General features: G+C 29.9%; 2 protein-coding genes across 3 annotated transcripts; both read left to right on the forward strand.

The window, feature by feature from the left end:
* Positions 1-848: 848 nt before the first annotated feature.
* LOC142225921 (uncharacterized) lies at positions 849-16,293 on the forward strand. Of its 2 annotated transcripts, none has more exons than XM_075295773.1 (4): positions 849-1,215; positions 1,301-1,331; positions 6,152-6,193; positions 15,012-16,293. In XM_075295773.1, the coding sequence occupies exon 4, from the start codon at positions 15,127-15,129 to the stop codon at positions 16,249-16,251; it is 1,125 nt and encodes a 374-aa protein (XP_075151888.1). In that variant the 5' UTR covers positions 849-1,215; positions 1,301-1,331; positions 6,152-6,193; positions 15,012-15,126; the 3' UTR covers positions 16,252-16,293. The 2 variants fall into 2 exon arrangements, with proteins under 2 accessions (XP_075151888.1, XP_075151887.1); XM_075295772.1 differs by having other exon boundaries at positions 1,301-1,316.
* On the forward strand, positions 16,273-17,244 carry LOC142225923 (uncharacterized; the record flags this gene model as incomplete). The annotated part of the gene is given in 1 exon segment (XM_075295774.1): positions 16,273-17,244. A coding segment is annotated over 1 exon segment (815 nt), but the record flags the coding sequence as incomplete, so codon positions are not given.
* Positions 17,245-19,458: the final 2,214 nt, after the last annotated feature.

Below are 19,458 nucleotides of genomic sequence, written 5' to 3' on the forward strand. Positions count from 1 at the left end.
TTTATTTACACGACTTTTGGGTACATTCGGCAGACTTTCACAACTTCAAAAAAAACAACCGCACTTTCTTTCAACCATCAACCTCACTCGCTCGCGTCCAAAACCAGAATAATCTGACGCTCAAACTCCAAAATCCTCCATTATTCACGCTTCATTCGCCATCATCCCAAGCTTTCCCAGCCATTTTATTACCAAATTCCAAAACACCATCCAACCCTAATCATCTGTCAGACATCCTCTCATAGAGAATGTTTATTGATGTCCATCATCTCTCCCTCTGCCTATTTCCTCATGTAGCCAACAGATGGCGCTGACCTATCTAGTATTACCAATCTAACTAGTGGGCGCACATGACAAACCCGACCATCCTTTGAACATCACTGTCAGAGGATGGGAGGGAAAACAGTGCGTTTAAAACTTATTGAAATCCAACTCTCACTCCCATCATAAAAATAACAATACATTCTAATTTATACTACATTCTGTGTAAAAACGTCGCTGCACCAGTGGCACTACCTGTTCGTTTCGGAAACCCTACCTTATTTGTTATACCCTGGCTCACATACGTCAACGATGCGTTACGCACATACGTTACCACACGTTATATCGTTATCGATTATCAACTAACTAACGAAAATCGATACCCACTGCTCGTGAATGACTCGATTTTCATTCTTGTGTATGTGGATGGCAAAACTAAATGCGGCACGGGTAACTACAGTAGGGACGTAAATATAATCATAAAATAAATACATATACATAATAAAATAAATACATAATACATGTGCAGCAAAACCCTATAGTGAAATGGATGCCAAATGAAACATGCTTTATAGTGCCGTATACAACCCGTAGCCCCAATACGTACAACAACAAAAATGACTATTTGACGGAAAAAAAATTCAACACAGCAACTGCCTGGAGCACTATGTATATTTGTTTCATATGTAAAGAGCATTACTCCCAAATTGTTACCCGTTGCCAAAAGGATGTAATTTAGGTCAAAGCAACATCCGTACCTTATACTAAACATTCTTTATCTGTGATGTCGAGATCATGACGAACATTCCTGCCTACCAACTGTCCCATAACCACACTCACACCACAAATAATACCGCTATACCAAAACCTGTTGCCCACATTCCTGTGTATGCTGACGAACGTCATGATTGCTACTACAGTGTTTCAAAAGTACAAAACAACAGAGATTCAAAGGTATAAAGATTTCATCGTCTTCTTCTATAATCTAGCTTCCTACTTCTGAAACTCACAACTCACGATGTATTTTTTTCTTTTCCAGATTTTCCTCGACCTCGGTCAGCTGTTTTCATGTACATTCATCACATTTTATTACCCCCTTCATTCAAGACGTTTCTAAATTTTGATCTATATGCTCGCTCATCCTGCACAATTTCATTTCCATTATCTCTGATAAACTCCTAAATATTTATTTAAACTCTGCTTTTATTTATCTTTCTAATCTATCTTTAACTCTATAACTTCTTCCTTGATTTTCATTTTAGTTTATTTAGACATCCCCTTTCGGTGAAACGAATGCCAACTGTTTACTTCTATTTTAGTTTTCCAATTTAAAATCACTGCTTCTGTCCTTTTATCGTGTATTTATTAGCTATCTTTTATTATTTATAATTTACCTAAATCGTTTACTTTATTTTCATTGTAATTTTATTAAATTTCCTTTACATCTTTTGCAATCTTGCCTATTCCTAAATTAAAAATAGCTTTACTTCCTCCTTTAATTCCATCTCTGATTTTCTCTAACTTCCATTTTAAAATTTTAATTTATTATTTCCTAGTTTAGTTGTTGTTGTTGTAACAGTTTATTGTGATCTCATCCATTTCATGTTATACGCTTGGTACATCAGCTTGTTGGCAGATCAAGGAACTCTGCGACTAAGATGGGGTGTGTCCAGAGTGATCTGGTGGTAAGTCGGGTTGTTTGGCTGGGCAAGAGAAAAGATGACGCGTGTCGTGTGGCCCTTGGTTGCAAATTGGACAAACGTCAGCTACGCTGCTATCAATCACCGATAAGTAGGAATTGAGGCGGCTGCACTTGCCTGATCTTAATTGGGCCAAAACTACCCTAGTCTGCCGTGGGAGGTCTCTTTCCTCCGGTGCTATGGGCGGTGGTCGGACTCCAAGAACAGGATTAACCTTGTAGCTTCTCACCGCTTCAGCTACAGTATCCTCATGAATCCTGTTCAAACCTGCCTGGTACGCTGCTTGATCTAGAGGCTCTCTTTTATAGCGCTGGATCTCGCGCTCTAGATTATGTATATCAACCCTTACGTTCCTGGGTGGTGGTTGTGTATCCATAAGATGTGGTTTGGATGATTACTGCGATAACAACCCAGGAGATACTGCTTTGACAACATGTAGTTGTGTCTTCGCACAGGGATGATCTTTGTCTCCACATAAAGGTGATCCAGGGGTGTGCTGCGGAGACACCCAGTCGCAGTTCTAAGAGCAGCGTTCTGGCAGGTTTGTATGTTATTCCACTGCGTATCACTGGTCTGCGGTGTCCACACTGGCGCTGCATAGTTTACCACTGACCGGCCAATTGCCTTATAAGTAGTTAGCAAGGTTTCTTTGTCCGCACCCCAACTACTGCCGGCTAGTGACTTGAGGACCTTGTTTCTACCACGGAGCTTATTACAAATTGCAGTGGCATGGGCAGATGACCTAAAAAGGCTGTCGAATGTGACCCCAAGAATCTTGGGGTAATTTGTGGTCGGAATTATTACTCCATCGACTCTGATATTCAACTGCCTGCGCACTTCTGCCGTCCATGTAGTAAATAGTGTGGCTGAGGATTTGGTGGGACGGAGCTTATTACAAATTGCAGTGGCATGGGCAGATGACCTAAAAAGGCTGTCGAATGTGACCCCAAGAATCTTGGGGTAATTTGTGGTCGGAATTATTACTCCATCGACTCTGATATTCAACTGCCTGCGCACTTCTGCCGTCCATGTAGTAAATAGTGTGGCTGAGGATTTGGTGGGGGATATCCTCAAGTTTCTCGCAGTGAAATAACTGGTAAGATTAGCTATGTAGACGTTCAACCGATCGCAAATGTCATCAACATTGGGCCCAGATGCCAAGATTGTACAGTCATCCGCATATGATACAATCTCGACGCCGTCAGGAGGGGGTGGAATCGAGGACATGTAGAGGTTAAACAGTGCCGGAGATATCACCCCACCTTGGGGAACTCCCTGTTTAACTCTACGCGGTCTTGACTTTCTGTCCCTGAATTCCACGTACGACTGGCGTCCACACATATAATTCAGTACCCAACGCTTCGCTCCTGCCGGTAGGGACGTATTCTCGATGTCCTCAAATAATGTGGCATGGTTGACCGTATCGAATGCTTTCGATAGGTCAAGCGCCACGAGGACCGTCCTGTGACACGGCCTGGGCTGGTTAAGTCCCTTATTAATATGTGTCGAAATGGCATGTAAGGCTGTTGTCGTACTATGTACCTTACGGAATCCATGTTGATGGTGGGCAGCTGGAAAATTCTCCACAAGGCTGGGGAGGAGTAATGCCTCAAGTGTCTTGGCTACTGGCGAAAGAAGGGATATCGGTCTGTACGATTCACCTTTGCTCGAATCTTTGCCCGGTTTCAGTAGTGGAATCACCCTTCCCATCTTCCCATCGGGTATAATGTGTGATTCCAAAGATAAATTGAGTTGTCTGGTCAGGTACTCAACTCCCAGTATTCCCAGATGCTTCAGCATTAGCATTGAAATTCCATCAGGGCCCAGCGCCTTAGATGGTTTCGCGTTGTTGATGACATTGGTAACTTCGGCTGCAGTAAATTGTGGTGTGTCATCGGCTCGGAGACCACGTACACGACGGGTGGCTCTCCTTTTCGCTCTATCACTCTCGGGATGCTCGACAAACTGTCGGTTGAAGTATTTGGCGCACCTCTTCGGATCAGTCACAGTCACGTCGCCAAATGTGACTGAAATCCCATCATCCCTTGTGGAGGGGTTCGAGAGGGCTCTAACTGTTGACCACAATTTACCAGTTCCTGTTCCTAAGTTACATTGCTTCAGGTGCTCTAACCAAGTGTTCCGCTTGTGCTCGTCGACTATCTTACTAATCTCTAGATTTAGTTCTCTGATTCTAGGATCAGCAGGGTTAGCACGACGGCGTTCATCACGCTCGTCTGCGAGTCCCGCCGCTTCGGCTGGGAAGTTGGGCCTCACCTGGGCAATTCGACCAGCGGGTATGAAGCGAGCGGCTGCTGCGTTGATGATGTCCCGGAACTCCCTCTGGGCAACATGAACATGTGAGGGGGACGGGAGCTCACTGAAGCGGCGATCGGTGTATTCTCTGAAGCCTTCCCAGTTGGCTTTCTTTTGATTAATAAACGTCCGGCGTTCAGAGGTTATGAAATCGGAGGGTCGGTTGATGGTGAGAATTATGGGGAGCTGGTCCGAACCCAATGAAATGACGGGTTGCCAGGAGACGTCATTTATCAGACCAGGCGATGCTAACGATAAATCTGGCGAACTGCTGCAGTCACCCATAATTCTCGTGGGGGCCTCTTCGTTCACCGTGCAAAATGTGGAGTCGTCTATCTGCTCTGCCAAAGCTATGCCCCTCTGGTTATTACCCAGGAGAGAATGCCAAAGTTCATGGTGGGCATTAAAATCTCCTAGAACCAATCGGTTATGCCCGCTCAACAACCACTCAATGTTTGGGCTATAACCAGGAGCACAGCTACCAACCGGCGGTATGTACACATTGTATAGCTCTATCTCGGCAGCCCCACACTTAACTGCTACCCCCATACATTCCATGTACGGGTCATTAGTGTCTAGCACAAGCGTGATAGGTCTATACTGCACGGAACGGTGTAATATGAAAGCCAGGCCACCACCTCCATTTCTTGTGCGATCCTTCCGTAGGACATTGTACCCATCACAATGTCGTAGGCTGCAGGTGGGATTCAGCTTTGTTTCCTGGATCGCCGCGACCCTTATCCTTTTCCGATCTCACTAATCTTACCACGGAGCCCGTTGCAATTAAATTGCAAAAATGATGCACTCTCCGGAACTGGTACAACAATATTCGGTGTAAGATGCTGCGGCGGAGAATATTGTTGTGCGGGAGAAGTCGGTGGGGTCACATAATCAGATGACCCACTGCTGCTGTCATTGGCACAGCATCCTGCCACGAAGTCAGTTTGACTATACTCCCGCAGCGATGTTAGGCCGGAGCAGTTCCGGAAGTGCACCCATTCCATGCACCGGTTACACCTCACCGAAACCGAGCGATGGTGAATTCGATTTCGGCAGACGGCACAGTACCATGGTCCGGGGTTTTCCTCTATCCCGGCTCGGACCAAAAGCAGGCGGAGAAGGTTCCCCGGGATGCACCTTCTCCAACACGAAAAAACGGACGAGACAACACGTACACTGAGGTGGCAGCCGCTGGCCGATGGCTGGTATCCATCGGGTCAATCCGGTGCGTAGAACCCGCCGCCGTGGGATTGCTAGTTTAGTTTATTTAGTTTATCATTTACTTTAGCATTATATTTTTTTATATAGTATTTTTTCAATATTAATAGCAAAACGATTTACCATCATTCAACTTGCTAGTAATAAAAAAAAACATTACTTCACTAATTCATTATTTATTATTATTGACTTTATTTTGAACATTTCACAATTTCCTTTCAATTTGTACTTCTCTTTTTCCTTATTCGAGAAATTTTAGTACAAATTAACCAAGTTTAACTAGTTTTTAATCTATTTTTAGTTTAGTTTAAGGCTATTACTGTATGTAGGCAAACGATTTACTATCGATAAATTAGATTTTATCTTTAATATTTCGTTAACTTTCTCTCATACAACTACATTTTATTTTAACTTAATAAATTATTTTATTATAATTGCTTTCATATCTGTTGCATCTAGTATATTATATTTCTTTATTTACCCCCTTCCAACATTAGCTTCAACTAATTTTAACAATTTATTCTATTTTATATTATCAAATTATTATTTAGTCTACTTCGTATATACTCTTATTTCTTTCCTTTTATACTCAAAGTTTTTATATTTCTTTTAACCGCTTTATTAACTAAATAATCTTTTTTCATTTTTCATATTTTCAGATTCATTCATCATAGATATAAACTAGCTTTACCCACACACAGGTATGTTGCCTATGGGAATTAGCTTACCTAACTAAACTTCCCAGTTTAAACTGTTAATTGATTTTTTACTTTCAACTTTAATTTTAACTTTACTTGTAAATTATTTTTTTTTTTTAATTTAGCTTAAGCACAGTTTACTTCCAATTTAAATTTTAACTTTGATTTTTAATTTGAACTTTAATTTTAATTTCAAAAATTTAAACTAGAAATTTTAACTTTAATTTTTAATTTCAATTTTGATTCTAATTTTTGATTTCAATTTCAAGAATTTAAATTAAAAATGTTAAGTTTATCTTTAGTTTAAATTTTGATCTTGATTTTAATTCCAATTTTAACTTCAATATTAATTTTAACTCCAACTTCAATTTTAATTTCAGATTTTAATTTTAACTTGAATTTGGATTTGGATTTGAATTTGAACTTGAATTTTAATTTGTATCCGTATTCGTATTTAATTCAATTCAATTCAATTCAATTTAATTTAATTTAATTTAATTTAATTTAATTTAATTTAATTTAATTTAATTTAATTTAATTTAATTTAATTTAATTTAATTTAATTTAATTTAATTTAATTTAATTTAATTTAATTTAATTTAATTTAATTTAATTTAATTTAATTTAATTTAATTTAATTTAATTTAATTTAATTTAATTTAATTTAATTTAATTTAATTTAATTTAATTTAATTTAATTTAATTTAATTTAATTTAATTTAATTTAATTTAATTTAATTTAATTTAATTTAATTTAATTTAATTTAATTTAATTTAATTTAATTTAATTTAATTTAATTTAATTTAATTTAATTTAATTTAATTTAATTTAATTTAATTTAATTTAATTTAATTTAATTTAATTTAATTTAATTTAATTTAATTTAATTTAATTTAATTTAATTTAATTTAATTTAATTTAATTTAATTTAATTTAATTTAATTTAATTTAATTTAATTTAATTTAATTTAATTTAATTTAATTTAATTTAATTTAATTTAATTTAATTTAATTTAATTTAATTTAATTTAATTTAATTTAATTTAATTTAATTTAATTTAATTTAATTTAATTTAATTTAATTTAATTTAATTTAATTTAATTTAATTTAATTTAATTTAATTTAATTTAATTTAATTTAATTTAATTTAATTTAATTTAATTTAATTTAATTTAATTTAATTTAATTTAATTTAATTTAATTTAATTTAATTTAATTTAATTTAATTTAATTTAATTTAATTTAATTTAATTTAATTTAATTTAATTTAATTTAATTTAATTTAATTTAATTTAATTTAATTTAATTTAATTTAATTTAATTTAATTTAATTTAATTTAATTTAATTTAATTTAATTTAATTTAATTTAATTTAATTTAATTTAATTTAATTTAATTTAATTTAATTTAATTTAATTTAATTTAATTTAATTTAATTTAATTTAATTTAATTTAATTTAATTTAATTTAATTTAATTTAATTTAATTTAATTTAATTTAATTTAATTTAATTTAATTTAATTTAATTTAATTTAATTTAATTTAATTTAATTTAATTTAATTTAATTTAATTTAATTTAATTTAATTTAATTTAATTTAATTTAATTTAATTTAATTTAATTTAATTTAATTTAATTTAATTTAATTTAATTTAATTTAATTTAATTTAATTTAATTTAATTTAATTTAATTTAATTTAATTTAATTTAATTTAATTTAATTTAATTTAATTTAATTTAATTTAATTTAATTTAATTTAATTTAATTTAATTTAATTTAATTTAATTTAATTTAATTTAATTTAATTTAATTTAATTTAATTTAATTTAATTTAATTTAATTTAATTTAATTTAATTTAATTTAATTTAATTTAATTTAATTTAATTTAATTTAATTTAATTTAATTTAATTTAATTTAATTTAATTTAATTTAATTTAATTTAATTTAATTTAATTTAATTTAATTTAATTTAATTTAATTTAATTTAATTTAATTTAATTTAATTTAATTTAATTTAATTTAATTTAATTTAATTTAATTTAATTTAATTTAATTTAATTTAATTTAATTTAATTTAATTTAATTTAATTTAATTTAATTTAATTTAATTTAATTTAATTTAATTTAATTTAATTTAATTTAATTTAATTTAATTTAATTTAATTTAATTTAATTTAATTTAATTTAATTTAATTTAATTTAATTTAATTTAATTTAATTTAATTTAATTTAATTTAATTTAATTTAATTTAATTTAATTTAATTTAATTTAATTTAATTTAATTTAATTTAATTTAATTTAATTTAATTTAATTTAATTTAATTTAATTTAATTTAATTTAATTTAATTTAATTTAATTTAATTTAATTTAATTTGATTTAATTTAATTTAATTTAATTTAATTTAATTTAATTTTTTTTTTTTATTTTTATTGATCATAGTTCATATTTCATTACAAATTAATAGAACCCCGCGAAACCTTAAGGTTTTTCTGCAGGAGATTATTACATTGTGTTGAAGAGAGTTGATGCATTAATACAATAATAATAATAGTATACATAATATGGTGAGCATTTTTTCATCTATGCAATATGATTTCTTCATTTCTTTGATTTAATTACTTCATTGTTTATCAAGTAAATAATCTTTCAAATTCTTTTTCAGTTTTAACTTATCATTAATATTAAATATATCTAAAGGTAATTTGTTTAAAACGCTCGGTAATTGGATGGTCAAAGAATTCTGCCCATATCTGGTCCTATGCCTCGGTATTGTATATCTTCCTTCTTTCTTCATTCTGGTGTTCTGCTGATGGTCAATGCGCTTGAGTATATTTTGATCATCGTTAAATTCAGAGCAGAGTGTTAATTTGTAAATACTTTGTATGTTGAGTAACCTTTCGCTACGCATAAATCGTTTTACGTCTTCGTTGTGTTGCCTTGTGTTGTGTGTATTAATAAAATGTTGTGATCTATTTGTATTAATGTAACCGTGTTGTGTGTGGTTGACATTTGTTGAGTATTCCTCTCTTCTGGTAGTTGTATTTGTATTTGGTACGCTTGAATTCGTGTTGGTAGTAATTGATGTATTGTTTATATTGGTGTTTCCGTTTCCGTGTGTATTAGCATAAGCGTAGGAAGGCCTCTGGGGAGGGGGCTTAGACCCCCCCAGAAAAATTTTAGCCCCCCCCCAGAATTTGAAAACCTATTTACGATTTTACATTTTTCTAAAAATTAAACAAGTATATACAACCGCACAAAGTTCCACTAAAGACTTTCATGCACAATCGAATTAGTTTAGTTGTGGTAGCAGTTGCCGATGGCAATGTTTGAAATCTGGTATTTATAAAATAAATCTGTGGTTGAACTTTTGATTTAGTTGAATAACTAAAGCTCCTTTATTATTTTGTTTAGTCTGGTTTAGTCAATTTAATTAAAAAAATAGTAATTGATACTATTCTTTCATAAATTAATATCTTAATAATGCTGCAAAAAAGCATAGCCAAAACGAAGTGAAAATCTTCTTTCTGGGTCCGGAAGTGGTGCAAAATTGGCGGAGAAGCGATGAATGCAATATGAAATTGTCATAGAACGAATGTCCACCGTTTCAACAGCCGTTGCAATGAATTTGCATCACTTCTTAAGTTGTGATCCAAATTCAGTGTTTTGAATGTGAATTAAAAAAATTTGTTATATTTTCCCAAATAATTAATTTTTATATTTTTTATGATTTTTAATATTCTAACGCTTGTTTGAAACGTTTTCCCTCGAATATTTTCAAAAATTCTATAATGAATTTAGCATTTTTGTGGCAAAATTTGAATAATTTGTACTATTTTATTTATTCTTACCTTTTTTTAAAGAAAACAAAAAATTACGCATTAAAATATGAAAAAATGAAGTAAGAAAACTTCCTGTGTAGTTAAAATAACTAACTTCTTTGTGAGGACATTTTTGGAAGTGCTTTTAAAGTTGTGACATTAGAACAACTCCCAATTTTTTTGCTGGGAAAAGTGTGGAACTACTTTTAGTTGCTTTATTATAAATTAATTGTCGAGTTATTTTGATGCCTATATTGTTATTCATTTTTATGAAATAAAACATTAATTGAACCTATAAGTGCAGTCTATAAATTTTCAGCTAGGGGGGCTATAGCCCCCCCTAGGAAAATTGTCTAGCTACGCTAATGTGTATTAGTCGTGTTTTCTGTGTTGTTGTAGTCAGCGCTGCTATCATTTCTTGTGTGGGATCTTGCTTGCATGATATTTTTAACTAGGCGATATTGTGTATTTTGTAGAGATTTGCAATATGTTGCGTTTCCCCAAGCTATTATTCCGTTTCTAAGGTACGACTCACACAAAGAAAGGTAAGCTTTTTTCACTACATAAGGAGGCGCACAGTTGCGCAGATGAAATAGAGCATATGATGATTGTTGCAATTTTTTTTGTAGATTTTCGATTTGAGGTTTCCATTTAAATGTGCTATCCACAAAAATTCCCAAATATTTATAAGTTTGCACCATCTCAATTATATTTTGACAGTTGTCAGTTGAATTGTTTTCTCTATGGGAATTATGTAGACAATTATAGTCATGGAATATAATATCTATGTTTGTGTCTGATACGCTTGAGGGTTTAATGTGCATCAGTTTTGTTTTTGTAGAATTGATAACTAAACCGTTATCGTGGCACCATTTCGTAATTTTATTGAACTCACTTTGCATAGTCAGTTTAGCTGTTTCAATGTTTTTGTTTGTAACAACTATGGCCGTGTCATCAGCATAAGCATAGGCTGTACTATTTTGTAGAACATTGAGCATTTCATTGGCATATAATATATATAAAATTGGCCCAAGCTTAGAGCCCTGCGGAACACCATGCGTAATACTCATTTCGTCACTCAAATTTCCATCTATTTTTATACGATAAGATCGAAACTGAAGGTAATTTCAGAACCAATTTAGACAATTGCCTCGAATGCCATTTCTTTCTAGTACATCTATAAGTTTCGTATGAGAGAGTGTATAAAATGCCTTACTGAAATCGATAAAGATGACCAAACAATTCAACTTGTTGTCCAAACTTGAATTTATTTCATTGGTGAACTTTCCAAGAAGTTTATTTATACTTTTTCCCTTTTGGAAGCCATATTGATTTTGGTGAATAATTTTATATTTTTTAAGGAAATCAGTTAGCCTCTTAGCCATTACTTCTTCAATAACTTTCTCAATAACTGGTAGTATTGAAATTGGTCTATAATTATTAAAATCATTTTTTATTCCATTTTTGAAGATCGGCCTAATTAATGAGGTTTTTAGCAACTTTGGAATTTCTGCTTCATGCATACTTTGATTTATAAAATGTGTTATTACGGGAGTTAATGTTCGAGAGTGTTTCCTTATATCTTTTGCCCGTATATTATCTGCACCAGCACTTTTCTTTACATTTAAGTGATTAAGAATATTAAATATTTCATCCTCGTCCGTATTGTACAAGTACATGGTATTTAAAACTCTTCTTTCATTATATATAAAAGTTTTTTTATTACAGTCATGAACGATTTTATCAACATTTTCTTTGAATTGTATAGCAAAGCTTTTCAATACCGTGTTCATGTTTTCATTTTTGAAGTTCTTCTTTATAGTGTCATCAACGCAGATTGTTTTTTTTGCCAATAATATCATTGATCATCCTCCACGATGATCTTATATCACGTCTAGTCTTAATAAATTCAGTTCTGTAGTATTCGTTTTTAGCATGTGTTAGGATTTTATTAAGTTTATTGCTGAATTGTTTATATTCCCTTTCATAAGATTTATTATTCCTATGGTTTTTCCACTTTTTATACAAATGGTCTCGAACGTTGCACATTTGTATCAATCCACTATTAATCCAGGGATTTGGTTTCCTATTTCTGATCTTGAATATTTTTGTTTCTTTCGATTTTTCATATATTCTACAAAAGATAGTAAGTATCTCATTATAAAGATTTTGAAAGTTTGTGTTTTTCTGCGTCAGTGAATTCCAATCCATTTCTTTAATGTATCTATTGCATTTTGCCTCATTTATAACATTATTAACAATATCTTGTTTATTTTGTGTTTCATATATGCTATCATCTACTATTCTTGCATATAATGAGTAATGGTCAGATATTGTTGTAGTTATAATAGCCGAATGCAATGTTGAATGTTTTTGTTTTGTTTCTTTGCATCTAGCGAAAATGTGATCAATGCAAGTTCTTGTGTTGTGTTGGATGTTTTCTCTCGTTATCTCTTTGATTATACACTTCATACCAAGCGATGAGAGAATATCGATGTAACAGTTTGTTGTTATATTTGCTCGCATAATGTCTATATTCATGTCTCCAACAACAATGAGGTTTTGTTTTTTGTTTATTTGTTTTATGTTGTTTTCCAGTTCAAGCAGAAACTGATTTATACTGCTACTAGGAGGGCGATATATTGAAAGAAAAGAAGTGAGAACATTATTTATCTCTACATCAATTTGGAGACATTCGTGAGAATATGTGTCATAGTGAGTATAAGAGAAATTTATAGTTTCCTTAATGTACACAACAATACCTCCTCCTCTCCCAGTTCTGTTGACAAACACTGAGTTATACCCATTTATTGTGTAGAATTTGTTTTCGTTTTCATTTATGTTGGTCTCAACTAATATTATGAGATCTACTTTATTTAGTTGACAATTGATGCTTGCGAGAAAAGGAACGAAATTTTTCCTTAGCGACCTTATATTCATGTATATGAAAGATAGCGAGCTATCCATTACCGGCTGATTTAATTTAAAGAAATTTTCTACTATTAAAGTATTTGATATATTCATCGTAATTCAAATTTGATATAAAGAAAAAAATTGCTCTATGAGCTCATGCGTTTTGTTTTGTGTTTTTTTTTATTGTTTATTTATTTCTTTTTAAGAATTTTAAGATTGTTTTTTAAAAACTTTGTTTTTTTTTTTTAACTTTCTTATACTGTATATGTAATTAATTTGATTTTGTTGTATTATTCACTTCTGATTGGCAAATTAATTCAATATCGGAATTATTATTTATCAAAATTTAATTTAATTTAATTCAATTCAATTCAATTCAATTCAATTCAATTCAATTCAATTCAATTCAATTCAATTCAATTCAATTCAATTCAATTCAATTCAATTCAATTCAATTCAATTCAATTCAATTCAATTCAATTCAATTCAATTCAATTCAATTCAATTCAATTCAATTCAATTCAATTCAATTCAATTCAATTCAATTCAATTCAATTCAATTCAATTCAATTCAATTCAATTCAATTCAATTCAATTCAATTCAATTCAATTCAATTCAATTCAATTCAATTCAATTCAATTCAATTCAATTCAATTCAATTCAATTCAATTCAATTCAATTCAATTCAATTCAATTCAATTCAATTCAATTCAATTCAATTCAATTCAATTCAATTCAATTCAATTCAATTCAATTCAATTCAATTCAATTCAATTCAATTCAATTCAATTCAATTCAATTCAATTCAATTCAATTCAATTCAATTCAATTCAATTCAATTCAATTCAATTCAATTCAATTCAATTCAATTCAATTCAATTCAATTCAATTCAATTCAATTCAATTCAATTCAATTCAATTCAATTCAATTCAATTCAATTCAATTCAATTCAATTCAATTCAATTCAATTCAATTCAATTCAATTCAATTCAATTCAATTCAATTCAATTCAATTCAATTCAATTCAATTCAATTCAATTCAATTCAATTCAATTCAATTCAATTCAATTCAATTCAATTCAATTCAATTCAATTCAATTCAATTCAATTCAATTCAATTCAATTCAATTCAATTCAATTCAATTCAATTCAATTCAATTCAATTCAATTCAATTCAATTCAATTCAATTCAATTCAATTCAATTCAATTCAATTCAATTCAATTCAATTCAATTCAATTCAATTCAATTCAATTCAATTCAATTCAATTCAATTCAATTCAATTCAATTCAATTCAATTCAATTCAATTCAATTCAATTCAATTCAATTCAATTCAATTCAATTCAATTCAATTCAATTCAATTCAATTCAATTCAATTCAATTCAATTCAATTCAATTCAATTCAATTCAATTCAATTCAATTCAATTCAATTCAATTCAATTCAATTTAATTTAATTTAATTTAATTTAATTTAATTTAATTTAATTTAATTTAATTTAATTTAATTTAATTTAATTTAATTTAATTTAATTTAATTTAATTTAATTTAATTTAATTTAATTTAATTTAATTTAATTTAATTTAATTTAATTTAATTTAATTTAATTTAATTTAATTTAATTTAATTTAATTTAATTTAATTTAATTTAATTTAATTTAATTTAATTTAATTTAATTTAATTTAATTTAATTTAATTTAATTTAATTTAATTTAATTTAATTTAATTTAATTTAATTTAATTTAATTTAATTTAATTTAATTTAATTTAATTTAATTTAATTTAATTTAATTTAATTTAATTTAATTTAATTTAATTTAATTTAATTTAATTTAATTTAATTTAATTTAATTTAATTTAATTTAATTTAATTTAATTTAATTTAATTTAATTTAATTTAATTTAATTTAATTTAATTTAATTTAATTTAATTTAATTTAATTTAATTTAATTTAATTTAATTTAATTTAATTTAATTTAATTTAATTTAATTTAATTTAATTTAATTTAATTTAATTTAATTTAATTTAATTTAATTTAATTTAATTTAATTTAATTTAATTTAATTTAATTCACAGTTCAGCTGTAACCGTTCTAGAGTACAGACGTTCTTTTTACATCGCGGAAAAAAATCAAAATCATATCCTCTTTTTTTTCTATTTGTGAGATTACATCGCATTTAATACAAAAACAATGTCTAATTCGGGAGAATCTGCTAACATATGCAGTCATTGCAATGCACCCATAACACAAGCAAATTTTGTTTTGTGCCATAGTTGTGAGAGAAAATTCCATTTCTCACCCTGCACTGTGATTTCTGAGAGCTCTTATTATTCTATGAGTGCAAACAAAAAAACTGAGTGGAAGTGTCATATATGTAAGCCCCGTGTTAGATCGCCCAACAATGGATATCAAACTTACGTTTACAAAGAAACCACTGTGGACAGCACGAGGGAGAATGCGCAACAAAAACAGCAAAGAGAGGGAGAAGAAATAAATCGCGAAAACGCTAAACGATTTAAAGAAGCCCTCACACCAACTTCAATCAATAAAACACCAACAATAACCATAAGTAACCAATGTGAAATATCCGAGCTGAAAACTAGTATGATGAATTTACAAACGTCCATGCATAAATCTTTTGAGTTGTTCTGCAATAACCTAATGCAACAAATGGCAGCAAATACAATGACTTTAACTGCCTCCAACAACGAAATTAAACAACAATTATCAGAAGCAGTAACAAAAATTAATGAGACACTCTCTCAGCTATCGTCACAAGTAGTTGACTTACAAGAAAAGGACAAAGAAAAAGAGAGAAGAATTGAGAGTTTGGAAAAAAGAGTACAACAGTTGGAACAAAAAAACCTCAATAACAATATAGAAATAAATAATGTTTCTAATTTAACTATTGAACCAATTGTCGTCGTGCAAAAAATTGCTGCATCTGTCGGTATGGAATTAAAAGAAACTGATGTAAATAGTGCAAGACGCATTAAAAGAAACAATAAAATATTGGTAGAATTCGTCTCCACGAATATAAAGAAAGAGTTTATGCAGAAACTAAAGGGACATCGCATTGACTCAAATGTTTTGAGCGAAAACCATAACGAAGCTCCAACAAAAATATATATCTATGTAAACGATGAACTAACAGCATACAATAGGCGTCTTTTATGGATGGCAAAAACTAGAGCCAAAGAATGTGGGTGGAAATTTGTATGGATAAAAAATGGAAGTATTTTTGCACGTAAATCGGAAACTATGCCATCAATTATTATTAACAACTCTGCTGACATAGAATCCTTCAATAATTAATTTATAATTTCCAAAAAATAAAAAAAAAAAAAATAAAAAAAACTTTATCAAACAGTTGAAAAAAAAAATATATATAAATAAAAAACGTGTACTTAAAATAACAAAAAACAAAGCCAATAAACATTTTTTTATTTTGCTTTTCACTTTAAACAAGAACAATAAAAAGAACAATAAGAATATGATGAGTCAAAGTAGTCAAATTGTAGATAGCTTCGATGAAATCGAAATGAATAAATTAAATCAAAACATTACAATTTTACATATGAATATCAGGTCCCTAAGAAAAAATTTTCTAACTTTCCTAACACACATTAAAAACATACTAAATAATATACAAATAATTGTGCTAAGCGAAACAAACATACAAGATGACGAGAAAAATATGTACAACATTGCTGGCTTCAACAGCACTTTCATAAACAGAGATGGTAGGGGTGGGGGAATAGCTGTTTTCATAAGAGAACATCACATGCATGAAATAATACCAATTCACACAATCTCTTTTGAAGCACTAAAAATTGTTATTATGCCTCCCAATGAGAGTTGCTTAACACTATTACCCGTCTACCGTCCTCCCAAACAAAGCATCACCTCTTTTATCAGTGAGCTTGAACAATGCATATTGGATGTAAACAAAAAACACGATATGATCATCGTCGGCGATACGAATATCAATATTAAAATAAACAATAGAACAACAACAAAATATCTTGGTATGCTTTCGACATATGGGCTGCAGTGCATGGTGATGGCAACGACAAGAGAAAATATGAAAAAAGATTGTAGCACATGCATTGACCACCTTTTTGTTAGAACGAAAAAAACCACACATGCTGTTGTTGTAGCAACGTCAATATCAGACCATCATACAATATTTGGTTGTATTGGCAGTGATAACAACGCACGCAATTTTCAAAAAAGCGCAAATAACAAAGAAAATGTAACCGCAAAAATTAATAACAACAAAGTTAACCAAATGTTAAGAAATACAGATTGGAATAATGTTTTGATTGAATCTAATGACACAAATGAACTATTCAATAAAATACTAAACATTTTTAATAATATATATGATAAATCCAAAATAGAAACAATAAACAAAAATAAAAAAAGAAATCAATACCCATGGTTAAATGCGGAAATATTAAAATACTGCGATATACGGGATAAACTATATAAAAAATGGAAATCGAATAAAAGTAACGTAGTGAATGAAAAGATATATAAGAACTTCAATAACAAACTTAATAAAAGAATAATACATGCCAAAAATATGTATAATTATAACAAATTTGTACAGAATAAAAATAATGTACGTGGCACATGGCAAATAATAAATGAAATAATTGGAAAACCCATAAATAACATTGATAATACCATAAAGAAAAGCTTCCAATGGGAAAACATAAAAGCTATTGCAAATTCTTTCGCCGAGAACTTTGACAAAAACGTCATGCAAATTGTACATACATGTAACATTAAAACAATTGTAAGTCCATCTACAAATGTAATAAACACAATGTATATAGAACATACAAATGAGATGGAAATATATAACATACTTAAATCCCTAAATGTTCGAAAAAGCGAAGGATCTGATGGGATACGGGCAATCGACTTAAAAATTAACGCATCTATTCTCACGCCAATAATAACAGCACTTGTTAACAGAAGTCTAAGCGAGACAGAGGTTCCCAACATTCTTAAGTGCTCAATAATAAGACCGATATATAAATCTGGAAAAAAGTCCGATTATAATAACTATAGACCGATTGCAATTTTATCAACAGTAGAAAAAATAATGGAAGAAATAGTTGTTAGACGATTAAAACATTTTCTTCAAAAGTATAATGTCATAAACAGCCAACAGTTCGGATTCCAAAAAGGCAAGAATATTAATCAATTACTTGGCTACTTTTCTAACCATATTTACCAAAACCTAAGTAATAATATAGGTAGTCTGGCACTATTCATAGACTTCAGTAAAGCCTTCGACACATTATCGCACGAGACTTTACTAGATAAACTGGAAAAAATGGCATTCGTGGACCTAGTCTAATGTGGTTTAAGAGCTACTTGAGCTTCAGAACATACAAGGTACGAATAGAAAATGAGCTCAGTGAAAGTCAGCAAACCTTTTTCGGCGTACCGCAAGGTTCTAAACTTGGACCTCTACTGTACATAATATACGCGAACGAACTAATGAGGGTAATAAAAAAGGGCACTGCTTTCGCATACGCAGATGATACGGCCATAGTAGTATCAAATAAATGCTTACGAACAGCCACGGAAATAATGCAGAGAGAGCTAGATATGGTTAATAAATGGTGCCATGATAATGGTTTAGTCATAAATTCTGGAAAAACCAAAATTATGTATTTCAGACCACAACATTTCAAACAAGAAAACGTCAATGTTATCTTTCACGACACAGAATGTCTCCACAATACCCATAATATCGGAAACCACGAAATTGAGAATAAATGTTCCAGCAAGATTGAAATTGTAGAGACCTACAAATACCTAGGTGTACACCTAGACTCGAATATGAAATGGAAAAAGCACCAGGAAGAGTTGCAGAAAAAAATTCGCAAATCTTCGTATTCTTTATATCATTTAAGTATGTGTTCACCATTCTATGTCCTAAAACAAGCCTACTTGGCGCTTGCAGAATCATATATACGGCATGGCATAACAGCATGGGGAAACGGAGCCAGTTGTAGGGCAATTCAAGCATCACAAGACAGAATCGTCAAATTATTATATAAAAACTACAAAAAATATAATGATCAACATATTGCAAGACATCAACGAACCAACCATATAGACAGACACTCACCCAGCACTACAAACACAATGTACAGAGATCTACAAATACTTAACATCAGAGGATTATACAAAACAACAATAATAAACGAATTTTCGACAAACACAAATCTTCTAGAGCCTATCAGCCATACACATAGTACCAGAATGAGACTAGAAGGAAGGTATAAGATACCGAAATATCGAAACAACTACGGGAAAGCATCGCTTTCAGTAGCATTACCTGAAGCTTTAAACCAGCTACCAACACCAATATTCAACACTAGAAATAAGAATGCCAAAAAGAAACACATTAAAAACTTTTTTGTAAATAACTAAAACTAATTTTACACAAATTATTTATTTATTTTTTCACAAATGAACTATACTAAAAAAAAAAGA

This window comes from Haematobia irritans, chromosome 2, assembly GCF_050003625.1.
Source record: "Haematobia irritans isolate KBUSLIRL chromosome 2, ASM5000362v1, whole genome shotgun sequence".
Taxonomy (NCBI): domain Eukaryota; kingdom Metazoa; phylum Arthropoda; class Insecta; order Diptera; family Muscidae; genus Haematobia; species Haematobia irritans.

What these genes read in the sequence shown, in the direction of transcription:
- LOC142225921 (XM_075295773.1), top strand. Translation starts at nt 15,127, where the DNA reads ATGTCTAATTCGGGAGAATCTGCTAACATATGCAGTCATTGCAATGCA.